The following is a 13,263-nucleotide window of genomic DNA, read 5'->3' as shown; positions in this document are numbered from 1 at the left end:
AACTAATCAATATACCATATTTAGTAAATATACAAAGAATCAAAGCTTTTTGACTTTAAAGAGTAAGAATAGTAAACGTGTGACCAAATTATTTTCACTAATTTTTATAAAAACTACAGTTTGTTCATTATTTCAAATGTACTTTAATTCTGCTCTCCACCATGAAAAAAGGAGACTTCTCAATGAAATATAACTATCAAGCTTCTGTGTACTATAAAATAATTTTGAGGGTCAATTATTTTAAACCCAAAGTATAAAAATCAAAATTGTTTTAAGTGAAGAAATGCAGTCTTTAGACGATATTAGTTTTTATAAATCTCTACATTTTTTACATATGATAAGCCAGAAGGAAATGCACTTCACTTAAATTTTATATTGTAAACTCCTTATTTTTCAAGCTTATCTTCTAGTAGTTTTTTTGAAATTATTTTTAAAAGAATTATTAACCTTTTTACATAATGGTGAATTCACAAAGAAACTTTACAGGTACACCTATATTAAACAACATGATTTTCCCAGGGGCTTAAAAAAATTGGGGGGCACCATAAAAAAATTACTTTTAAATAACTAGGAAAAATATACAAATTCAGAAAGATGAATATTGAAATAAATCAGTATATTAATCATGATTATGTCGACATACTTAATGTATTTCATTTAAGATCATAAAATTCTATAGTGAGATAATTTCACCATAAAGGATATTCCTTACCCAGTTTTATCTGAAAGTATACATGTTGCATTAGACTTACTTGGCTAGCAGAAAGAATTGCAGTACATTCAAACTAACCTTCCAAATGCGTTAAATAATGACACTATTTCTTGTCTAGTTAGATGGAATTCAAAACTGGGCCCACTTTCTGGCATATTTGCTATCAGTTTTTCGGAAAACAAGATCTTCAGAGCAGTACCCAAACCCTGAGTCTATAATAGAAATAAGAAAAAGAAAAATCAACAAATTATTTGTGCAAGGAATAATTCAAAAATAAAAGATGAGTTACATTTGCTTACCTGAAGCTTTCCCCACAGTCTACATTTGAAACAACCAACACAATCCATGATTCTTGAAATATTTCTAAAATGCAGTCGAAATTCCTCCTAAAAACAATTTAACAAAATTGTATTAAGCTGTAGTATATGGTCAAATACTAATTTCTGAGTGTCTTCTATGTGCCTAACACTATACAAGGCACTATAGAGTACCAAAAAAGGAAAGGGAATTAAAATCAACATTCACTGAACACTTACTACACACCAGAATCTATATATCCAATTTCATTTCTTCTTCACCACAAATCCAAAAGGAGATATTATTATAATATATACCTACTGAATTAAAATAAAAGGTTCAGCCAGGTTAGGTAATTTCTCATACGTGGTAAATAGAAAACTTAGACCCCAGACCTACCTGATTCCAAAGCTAAACTATCTGCAAATATATACAAAGGTAACTGAGTTGAGGTTTTCTGTTGTATTTTATTATTAACTATATGCCAATATTGGGAGATGGGGGAGAGGGGTTGGATGGCATCATTTACCAAAAAAAAAAAAAAAGCAGGAGGGAGGAAGAAAAAAAATAAAAACCTTTGGCTTCATAATAGTTATACCAATAGTCCTATAATTTGGGAAGCATATTCTCTCTTTTTTTTTTTATGTGATAAACTACACACTGGGCTCAACCAGAAGAGAAGAGTACCAAAGATCTGAAAATGGGAATAAATCTGCTAAGATTAGAACCCACTATTTAAAGCAGACCGCAATTTACTCTGGGGATAGTCTTTTCCCAGATGCTTCATTCACCTTGAGACTTTGAAACAGCTGTAATATGTAAAAGATCTTTACTAGGATCCCAGATCTTGTATCTTTATTAATACAAATTTTGTATTACTACAAAGCCCAAATTATTACTAATTACCATATGTTAGCAATATTCTATATTTTGTGTTTTGTAAAGGATGGATACCTGTTATAAAAGATTGTGCTTGCTTTTGTAGACATTGTCTGAATTCTGTATTTAAATCTATGTTTGTTAATTCGAATACTTGAATGTAGTAGCTCTTGAGTAAATCTTTGTACGGCATACACAGAGAGTAAGCGTGGTTGCTTACAATAGCCAAAAGAGCACTGTAAAATTAAAACCAAGCACAGTGCTTAAGTGAACTTACTATGGTCGAATCAGATTAATAAGCTAGAAATTTACTAACTCAGAAGACGATAAAAACCTTCTGACTTCCACAAATAACAATCAGTATCCAATAAAGTGATTATATTCCAAAGTGATCTCAGATCAGAAAAATTTGTGATCCTTAAAATAACCAAGACCTAAATAGCTTACAAATTCTCCTTGTTTATGTAGTTTTTAGGTCAACACTTAAAATTACAGTCAGTAGGTAGAATAATCAGCTTGCTGTGGTTCTCACACACAAAAAAAATTCTCATCCAATTATTCTCAAATGTTTTATAAGCTTTCAAGTGAAATCCTATTCCATTTTGAATTGAACACTAAACAATTCTCTTTCATGCAAGTCCTCTATTTCTAACCATACACTGATAGGGTAAAAAGGAGACAAGATGAGATTTTAAAATGAACTTATGTTACTATTCAAATCAATGATGTTCACCATAAACTACTTTTTTAAAGAAGTAAATCTATGATATTAACAAGTTTTCTTGTTTTTTAACTCCTTTCTTGTATAAGGATTCAGAAAAATTATCTGTTAAACTCCATAGGACATCAAACTTGAGTGTTTCCATTCTGATAAAATTAAAATATTGTGAGAAATATTTCTAATCTGCAAAATATAAAAAGAGTGGATGCCAAAACACTCTCCAATAAACCAGTAAGTATCCTAAAAATAAGAAAGATATTGAAAATAGTAGGGAAAAAAGTCATTACAGCATCTTTCCTCTCACTTCTAAGTTCCTGGAAGCTTTGGAGGAGGTTATATAAGCACTGAGGTATGTATTTCTAGCAAGAATGCTTTAAGTAGGAGGTAGATGGGAGGTCAAAAATAACTATTATCTAACAGCAAAAAAACTGAGTGCAAAAAGCATTTTGTCTGCAAACTGCATAAAATCAGATTCTTTATAGAAAGAAACTAAGAATAAGAACTAGAGGAAGACTGTTAAAAATATTCTGATGAAATTAGATCAAGCCCAGTGCTCCTGAAGCCCACCTGCCTTTACTTACCTACAGCTTTGTAACAGTAATATAATTTTACTTGACTCCCAAATAGGCTAGCAATCCCTTGAGGGTAGAAGCTGTCTCTCCCTTTAATGACAAAAATCATACTCTGTGTACATAATAAGCATTTAATAAATCTAGTAATATTTTATATTTGTAGCATTTTGATGCAAAGATACACAAAGATGGTCTTGCCTGAGGTTATACTTCTATTAAGAGGCAAGGCAAACTGTGCACCTAAATTAATATAATACTATATGTCAACTGTAATTGAAAAATTAAAAATATAAATAAATGAGCAAATTTTTTAAAAGAGGCATGGCAAAACCAAACCCCATTTTGTGGGGTATCAGGTCTTCCGTTCTTTCCACAACTGCATGCTGGCATTCCTAAATGCCTTTAGTCACACTGAGTAAGATGAATGACAAAATACTGCCTTCTCTCCCTAACAAGGACCCTGTAATTTAACCAAAACCATTTTCAGAATTCTTATCAGCCAAAGACAAATAGTGCCACTCATGCTCTAGATCCTTTTCCTTTAATTTATAACCTCTATTTGTTGCATGACATCATTGATATGAAAGCCATCTGTAAAGTGTGCAGTGACACATGGATTTCAGTTGTTATTTTGAACATAACACAAACTAGATTTTAAGTTGGACCTGACATTAGACTTCCTTTCTTACAATTTCAGTACGTATGTAAAGATTTATTGTTAAGTATAAAACGTGGGCCTATATTCATACCTGCATAAGAGTTTGTATCTAAAAATTACAGAATAAAAATAATTACCTTTAGTTTGTTAGCTTCTTTTTTATCTCCAGCAAAAAATGAATTCTCATCAAAATGCAAAGGAAATGACCTGCATTTTAAAATAGAATATTCATTTCCATATATTATAAAATATTAAAAGTCTCGCTACTATAACATTCTGCTGGTCAGTGATGAATAATGTAATTAAAACAGAGTAGAAAATACAGTAAAATCAACATTCTGATGCCCCCACACAAATTCTTACCCTCAAATCTAAAAGCTAACTATAATATAGTAGAATTTTGGTCTCAAACCTAACCTGTTCAACTAAATATGAAAATAATGCAGGTATCAACTACTAAAAGAATGGCTCTTAAAACTGAAAATATATGCCTTTTAATAGCTATGTGAAAACAAAAACAAAAACAAAACAATTCTAAAAGACCTATTAATAAAATTAGCTTTTAATTATTTTTTAAACAGTTTTTCTTTCTCTGAAGTGAATATTTAAGAATTTAAATCTGGATACCACTTGTCACTCTTCTATTAATGCATACATTGTAATAATATAATTTACTTGATTTCATGAAGTACTTCCAGAAGTAACATTTTGTTTTCTGCATCCTGAACTTTATTTCCAGTGAAGAGTTGAAAATCTGGGCGCTCAAAGAATGGTACCACTTTAGATAAAGCTTTTAATTCGATTAAGTAGAGAAAATACAAGTTCTTAAGCCTTCTTGGACCTTCTCCTTCAGTCAAAATTCCATCAAACCGCTGCTGAAATTCTGTAATGTTGTGTCCCCATTTTTTTTCTAACCAGGTATCTGAGAAGAAAGAAGAATTGAATTTTTAATTTGAATTTATAAATTAAGTAAATTTCATTTTACCTAGGTTATTTATGCCTGCAGAAGTTAATGTCATTTTATATTTTAAAATACACACTACTATAACTATGAAAACTGTTTTATATAATGTAGGCTTTAATAGTTCTATATTATTTTAGCTTCTAGAACCCATTCATAAAAGGAAAATAATATTTTACAGAGAAACCAGGTTTTCAAGCCCTATTTTTTTTTAAGTTACTGTATTTTATTTCTAAGAGGTAAGAAATACTTTAATTCCAGAAGAAATATGTTACTGATGAAAATCAACCATGGTGTCATTTTTCAACAGCGTTCTTAAAGCATAAAGAGCAGCAGAAAATGCTTTTACCTATTAAACTCCATACTTGAAGTTAGCACACAAATGCAAGAGTAATTTTTAATGAGTAACAAACTGTGCTGTTAGAAGTTATTTTAATTCCCACAACAAAAGAACATTTCCAAAGTGATGTGTAAAATTTTGAGCAGCTTCTTAAAAGAAAGTAGAAAGCTAAAATAATGCTGAACTTTTCCCTATTGTATCTATAGTTCCTATATTCCTGATTGCTACCATTTAATAATGAATTTTTTTTGCCTAATATTCAACAGAGTCAATTTTTTCCTGTTTAGGTAAATGACATTTTTTAATTTTTTTAATGCCTACAGCACCTGGTCTTCCTAGGTGGTCTCCCATCCAAATACTAATCAGGCCCCACCCTGCTTAGCTTCCGAGATCAGATGAGATCGGGCACATTCAGGGTGGCATGGCCATAGACAGTAAATGACATTTTGAGAATACCTGAAAATAAGTATGGTAAAATGAATAAAAGTGAATGGAACATACCTTGCAGAAGGTATCGTGCACTCAAATGAACATTAATGCTTGCATGTAGGCCAGATATAAGTCTGTAAAATGCTCTTTTTTCTACACAGAGGCCTGAGAAAAGTAATTGTGAAACTTGTCAGATTATAAAATTAATTTCATATCTTTAAAAATGAGAAAAAATTTCATTTAAATTTGTTTGTTTCCAATTACCTTCCAGCCAACTGTAAAAAGTATTTTCTGAAATTAAAAGAAAAATAAGTCACAAGATTGTAAAAATGCCAAAATGTTTTTCAAAAGGTCCAAAGTTTATTTGCAATTTCTCCAAATAAAGGAGAAACATTATTAGTGTAGATTCAGTTAAGTACCACTCTCCTGGTCAGTCTTTAGAAGGCTTTAGCATAGCCTTAGGTAGCCTCACTCTCATAACTTTCAGAATAAAGTGTTCTATAGGAGGTCAAAACAGAATTTAAATAGTAAATCAATACATGGAAAAATACTTAGCCTTGATAACAGCTCATGCTATGAAAATTAAAAACTCATTATATAGTTTTTTAAATTTGAAAAGTAAAATAACAAAGTAAAATTGGAGGTGTGTTATTTGTATATAGCTCATAGTATTATATGCCAGTCAATATTTCAAAAAGCAGACCAAAGAAATGTTACAAAAACCAAATGTCACATATTCTATGACCTAATATGATCACTGTTCATATACTTATATCTTTAGAATTATGCTCTAAAAAAATAACTCAATATTGGGGGAGGTATAATTTGTAGATAGATGATTATAATTATAGGTAATTTTTAAAACATGGAATAATCAAAATGTACAATAATGCCTAAGTTACATGATAGAATACTATATAACTAGTTAACATTGTAGAATGATATAAAACTAAAATGACAAGAATGTCGAAAATAACAATACATGAAAATGTTTATTTGAAATAATATATAAAAAGACATCATAAGAAATAATTATAACTACTTAAAGATTCTAAGTATGCATTTGCTAGAGGTGGCAAACATTGTACTATATAGTTCTTTTGACTGAAGTTGCTTATAGTAATATTAAAAATGAACCAAATGGGTATAAAAGTAATGGAAGAAATAACAAAGAGAATAAGCAATAAATTAGACTATTTGAAAATTTTAAAAAGCTGTTTGTCAGAAAACTTCACAAAAGCAAATTGCAAACAACAAAGTAGGTAAAATGTATGTTGCAATCACAACAAAGAATATCCTAAATATGTAAAAATCTCATAAACTGAATAAAAATGTGAAAGTACCCATTAAAAATGAGCAACTAATGCAACAACATGAATAGACCTTGAAATCATCATACTGAGCAAAATAATCCAGACAGAAAAAGTTGAAAATCACATGATATCACTTATATGTGGGATATAAACCTAAAAGCAACAAATGAACAGGACAAACAGAGACTCATGGACATGGACTATAGACTAGTGGTTACCAGAGGAAAGGTGGATGGGGGGGAAAAATTTTAATAATTTCTTCAATTAAAAAATGATCCCCCCGCCCCCGCAAAAGAGCAAATAATATAGAGAATTCACAAAGTAAAAAATACAAATAGTAATAATAGAAATTGCTCAGTCTCACTATTAATAAAAAGTACAAATTAAAACTATAGAGATACCACTTTTAATAGTAAAGATAAAAATATGATAATATTTAATGCTGACAAGGGTCAGGTAAAACTAGCTGGCACATTGATTGTGGGTGTAAGGTAGCACATCCTTTCAATGACAAAAAGCAATCTGGTCATATATATGTATCAAGAGCCTAAAATGTCCATATCCTTTGATCTAGTAGATCCATTTCTAAAAATCCAGGCTGTTATGGATATTTGTGTCCCCCCTATAATTCATATGTTGAAGCCCTAACTCTATGAATGATGGTATTTGGAGGTAGGCTTTTGGGAGGTGATTAGATTTAGTTGAGGTCAGGAGGGTGGGGTCCCCCTGATAGAATTGGTATTTTTATAAGAAGAGACCTGAACTCTATCTCTGTGCCATGCGAGGATAAAGCAAGAAAGCGAGCTATCTGCAAGGCAGGAGGAGGGTCCTCACCAGGAACCATAGCTGCTGGCAACCTGACCTTGGATCTCTAGCCTCCAAAACTGTGAGAAAATAAATGTCTTTAGTTTAAATCACCAGTCTATGGCATTTTGTTAGAGCAGCCTGAGGTGACTAAGATATAGGCTAGGGAAGCAAGTAGACAATGGGAATAATAATGTACAAATGTATAAATATACCTACTATGAAAATATACATATATTAATAATAATAATTGTCAAATGTTAACAGAGAGGCAGTATGACCTAGTAACTAAGAACATGGACCATGGAGCCAAGCTGCCTGATTTGAATTCAAATTCTGCTACTTATAAGTCATATAATTTTAGCTAAGTTGTTAAACCACTCTAGGACTCATTTTTCCCTGTCTATAAAATGGAGATAAAAATAATAACTTCTAGAATTATTAGAAGGATTAAATGAAATCATATTTGTAAATTGCTTAGAAGAGTACTGGCATGTAGTCTTAGCCATTATCATTATCAATTATTTTAGGGTTATGGGATTACAAGTGATGTGCTTCCTTATAAAAAACCTTTAGCATTTTCTTTCAAGTTTTGGACCATGAATTGGAAGGGAGCCAGGAGTATAATATTGTTTGAGACCTAGCCTTCTGATGAAATTTTTAGTTCAGTTTTATAATCCTGAAGTAGCTATTTTCAACTTGACCTGATTCTGATCCAGTTAGATAATCACCTAATATGACAGCTGTCAGAGATAACTTTTTCACATTTGACCAAATGATTACTTATAGTCATAAATAAGATAATTTCTCTAAGGACAGCCTCCACAGGTTAACAATGTTTTCTCTGATGAAAGATCTTCAAATAGTATTGAAAAACCGAAATAGTCTCCTCTGATGTTGCTGAAATATAGCATAGGACCAGGAATACCAAGGTAGAATAAGGTTACTAAAAACTGAAAATTATAGGATCACCACTAACAGTAACAAAATAGGTATCTTTGGAAAAATAATCTCACTGTTACAGATTTATTTCTCTTCCTAATAGTACAGTCGACTCAGTATTTTATTTAGCTGCTATCATTGCTATAATATAATATAAAGTATAATAATAAATAGCAATGTTATCAGACTTTAGTATTCTGTTATTTAGACATAATGCAAAAGCAATTCATAAAAATAATGTTCAGAAGATAGAGAATTGTGAGGAAGAGGAAAGTGATACATCACTTTAGCAAATTTAGCAATTTCATCTAGCTAGACTAAAGCTAAGTACTACTTAGTCTTTTATTTAATATTGTTAAACACGTGACCTTAAGAGTAACAAAAATCATTCCAATCTTACTCATAAAGCAAAAAAAAAGATTCTTAAAAAGATAAAGTAAACCAAAAATATGTTAAAATTTTTAGAATTACAATTAACTTAAATGGTTAGTAGTGATACCTACAACCAAGAGTCAGCATAATAAGCCTTGGAAACCAGATCAACACTGTGATCATGCCTAGAACCCAGCAGACCCTAGAGGTCAACCAGTAAAGGAGAGGGTGTTTTTAGATGCCAAGGGAAAATGTACAAGTAAATTACTTGAGGCTGAGGCAGGGTGTTTCTACTGTCTGATGCCAGGCACAGCCATTTTCCCTTAATCTGCTTTCACCTCCGGAATTTTAGATAAAGAAATAAAATTTAACCTCTTTGTTTCAGATGCAGAAAGAAAAAGGTTTGAATATATAAGCAAATTCATATATATAATGTATGATAAAGAAATTATACTTACCTTTACTTTTCCCTGAAAAACAAAACAAAATGTTTATTATTGTAAACTCCTTCCAGATGCCCCTTTTAAAAATGCTACACTTCCATAAAATAAGACTTTTTATAATGGTTGTTTTTAGTTCATCATTTCATCCACATAAGCAAAATCTGTGAGATACTTCTGACTGCAACTTTTATCAGTGGTAGGAATTATGCCTGATTTGACTAAATGGCAACATCTCCAATAGCCTGGATAAAGAGTATTTTTGGCTCATACAAGATTTAGTTTGGGCTAACAAGAGAGAAAATCTAATCCATCATCTGAGAGTACTCTTAATATCTTAAGGACTTAACAGTTAGTTATTTTCCACATTTATTTATCCTAAAGCTATAATTGTTTCTGCTACAGATTTGTTATTGTTTTGAAACCTCCAGACTGACATCATAAAATTTTACTCTATTCAGAAATATTTTTAGAGCTTTTTGTAAGATTCAAATTTTGCACAATTCAAGAGTTTGTATGCAGCTGCTCATTTACGCTGAAAAATTATCTTCATTTTGCCTAGTTTTATTTAATGCCATCATTGTCTGATTGTTAAAGTAACATATGCTCATTGCAAATATATGTTTTTTTTTTAAAAAGAACACAGATAAAGTAAAAATAAGTATTATCCATAACTCCCTCTGCCCAAAGATAAATACCATTTACATTTTGGTAAATGTCCTTTTTCTTTGTGTATAGATATTTAGATACTATATTTTTACAAAAATGTGTTATACATACTTGTATAATGCTTTGATGCCTGCTTTTCCTCAGTGTGGTATTGATAAAAATGAATACGAATTTTCAGCAACATTTATAATGGCTATATTCTACTATGTGAATATACCATAAATCATTTAACCAGTTCCCTAATGATAAACACTTAAACTGTTCCCATTTATCTTTAAGATAAGTGAGGGTGGTTAATTAACTTATCAGATCATAATGTGAGTTCATAGTGAAGATCACTTCTTGTCTAGGAATTTGCATTTCATCTGATATTAAATCAATATCTTCCACTGATACCATATGTGACTCTGTATAAACCAAAAGCCTTGTTTAAAGATGTTCTTTCATTTCTAATCTTAGAAAGACCAGTCTGCCAACATTTAGGGAATGATACAATCTCACTGCCTTCCAGGAGGAAATTTATGTTTACAGACCATACAAGATGAGCAGCTTTTCAAATAAATTTTAAAAATAAAAACCTTACACATTTGCTAAAAGCACATCAAAGATTTTATCAGTAAGCACATATTCAGAGAACAGGGATATATAGTATAACTGCTTATTATAAACTGGAGAAGAGTTTGTGAATTTCAATTTTTACATCACTTCTGCACCTACACAGTGCCTACCTAGCACACTGTAAATGGTACATAATCATTTGTTGAAGGAACAGTGATTTTCACTGTTGTAGATGAGACCATTAAATGAGGACAATTTTCAACCATCATTTATCTAACAAACTGCATCTGTGATGTACTAGACTCTAGATTACGAAATGAAACCAAAAAATGTTGTCCATATGTCCAAAGTACTAGGTAGAGCAATAGATATATAAATAATAATAAACTGATGCTAGACAGTGGAAAGAGTTGTAAGAGAAACAAAACATGACTTAAGATCACTTCATGAGGAGAAGAGATTACTTCCAGTTACGAGGATCAAAGAAAGTTTTATAGAAAAGGAAGCATTTGGACCAGACCTTGAGTATAAGTAGAAAATGAAAAATGTTAATGAGATGTAAAGACATGTGAATTTGAAATCAGACTCCCAATATACAATAGTTTTAAGTTTTAGGAAAGATTTGAGGCAGAAGTTTCTTAGCTATTCATTTAACTAGAAAATGAACAAAAATAGTAGAAAAACTGAATATACATTCTGCAAAAAATGAATAGAATAAACAATATAACCTAATATTCATCCCATGACAGTCTAGTAGCATGAACTTAATTACAAAAATACTCCTCACTTTAGTGTAACTATTTTAAAAATCAATTTCTCTGCAAGGGTGAGGCATAGCTTCTATGGAAACAGAACTATACGATCTCATATGCTCTTGCCAACCCTAATCTTGCCTTATCCTTCCTCATCTAACAAAAGCTGATAAATAACATAGTAGTGCAAATAAATAACTCACCTTGACTGGAAGCCAAAGGATTTAAAGGTCTTTTAATTGTCTGTGGCCTAGAAACAAAAAAAATTAAGTATAAAATATAAATGTTACCTATCATGTTGTAATTATTTAAGTAAAAGTGAAATTATCTCGGACAGTTTCTGAATGACTATATCCAAAATCAAATTGTTTTATTGAGCTTATAAAATATTTAGTTTTCTCTAATTGCTTTAAGGGAGGGTGGTAGTTATTTGTTTTAGTGATAACAGTTTCTGATCTTTTCCCATCATAGCAGCCAAAGTCATTTCCTAAGCATTTCTTCAAACAAAGGAAAAAAATACTACTCAGGCTCTTCTCCTAGAGTCACTAGTATGTTTTTATATATATTATATACACCTGTGTGTGTCTGACACAAAGTGCACTCCTAATTGAAAGACAAACAAGCAAAAAATATAAATACCCAAAACAAACATTAAAATAAAAAAGGAAAAAAGACAATGTGGGTAGATTATATTCCACTTAGGTAATCTTAGGTACATCAATTTGCCCTGTGGCCATCAAGTTTGTGATGATTTCAATAAAAGGTATTTTTTAATAAGAAAAAAGAGAGAGTTAATATGTCACCAAAGTGCTTTTAAATCTCAAAATAAATATTCATTAGTTTCATTAGTAAAGTGTAGAGATTGTTTTAATGTCCATTATTTAAATTTTACAAATTTGCACAGATTAAGACATTTTGGAATAGAATGTGTAAGCTATAATTTAACATACTCAATTTGCATTGTTTATATTTTAGAAATATTGTGGGAATCAAAATATAAATTAGCTAGAAAAGAACTATAATATAATATCTAACAAGTGCTTCAACAGAACTCTCTTTTAGTTCATATTTTTTTAAAAAAACTTTTAAATTAAGTCAATACACTAAATATTCTGAATAATAGTCAAGAGAATTTAAATGAAACACATGGCAGAAATGAGTAAATACTGACACTCTCCACTTCCCAAACTGGAACAATTATTCAAGTCAAAAACAGGAACACTCTGATATTTTATTGGTATAAACCTACTTGCTGATTTCTTATGTTTATATTTGACTTACAGAAAATGAAGTGTATTATCTCCATATCTGGAAACTCCAAAGATTTTCCAAGAATTTCCCCCACATCTGAGATAGCATAATACACACACGCACGTGCATGCACACACACACACACATACAAATTTTTTCCAAAAATCAATAAGCACCTTGGTTAGAGCCTAGAGGCTCTCAAGTGGATAAACTTGAAGAAACATGTGTCAGTCACCCAGTGATTAAATTGACTGCTTCCATTGTGGTGGTTGAGTATAAAGTGGTTTCTTCCACTTACTAGATCTTTGACTCTGGACAAATCATTTAAAATCAGCTTTCAAATCTCTGTTTCTCCACCTGCGAACAGTGACGACTACAACACCGAGTGATTGCATGGACTAAAGGAGAAAATGTATGTTAACATGCTTAGCAAACACAATGCCTGGTACACTGTGATGCTCAAAAGTGTTAGCTATTATAATTATTCTCTGAAATTAATTTAACTTTAACTTTAAAGTGGGTAAAATAACTAAGCCACAAAAAGAGAAGTATAAGGCACCAAAAAGAGAATTAGGAGTTAATATATTCTACTC

The 13,263-nt window shown here is 30.9% G+C and overlaps 1 protein-coding gene and 1 non-coding gene across 3 annotated transcripts in view; both read right to left on the bottom strand.

The window, feature by feature from the left end:
- The window catches only part of ERO1A (endoplasmic reticulum oxidoreductase 1 alpha), a 36,292-nt gene that overhangs the window by 3,430 nt on the left and 19,599 nt on the right, over positions 1–13,263 (bottom strand). The window contains exons 8-15 of one of the 2 annotated variants that reach the window (XM_006920183.2): positions 11,623–11,669; positions 9,459–9,470; positions 5,834–5,860; positions 5,642–5,734; positions 4,515–4,761; positions 3,977–4,046; positions 1,012–1,098; positions 791–924 (exon numbers count right to left, since the gene is read on the bottom strand). In XM_006920183.2, the coding sequence (XP_006920245.1) occupies positions 791–924; positions 1,012–1,098; positions 3,977–4,046; positions 4,515–4,761; positions 5,642–5,734; positions 5,834–5,860; positions 9,459–9,470; positions 11,623–11,669 (717 nt within the window). The remainder of the gene's footprint in view (positions 1–790; positions 925–1,011; positions 1,099–3,976; positions 4,047–4,514; positions 4,762–5,641; positions 5,735–5,833; positions 5,861–9,458; positions 9,471–11,622; positions 11,670–13,263) is intronic. The other variant, XM_015596005.2, reaches the window with a different exon arrangement.
- On the bottom strand, positions 5,455–5,573 carry LOC112469879. The gene has a single exon (XR_003042742.1). It is a non-coding gene; the product is annotated as a 5S ribosomal RNA (ribosomal RNA).

Source organism: Pteropus alecto, unplaced genomic scaffold (genome assembly GCF_000325575.1).
Source record: "Pteropus alecto unplaced genomic scaffold, ASM32557v1 scaffold86, whole genome shotgun sequence".
Lineage (NCBI taxonomy): Eukaryota > Metazoa > Chordata > Mammalia > Chiroptera > Pteropodidae > Pteropus > Pteropus alecto.
This window is presented reverse-complemented; position numbering and strand designations above follow the sequence as displayed.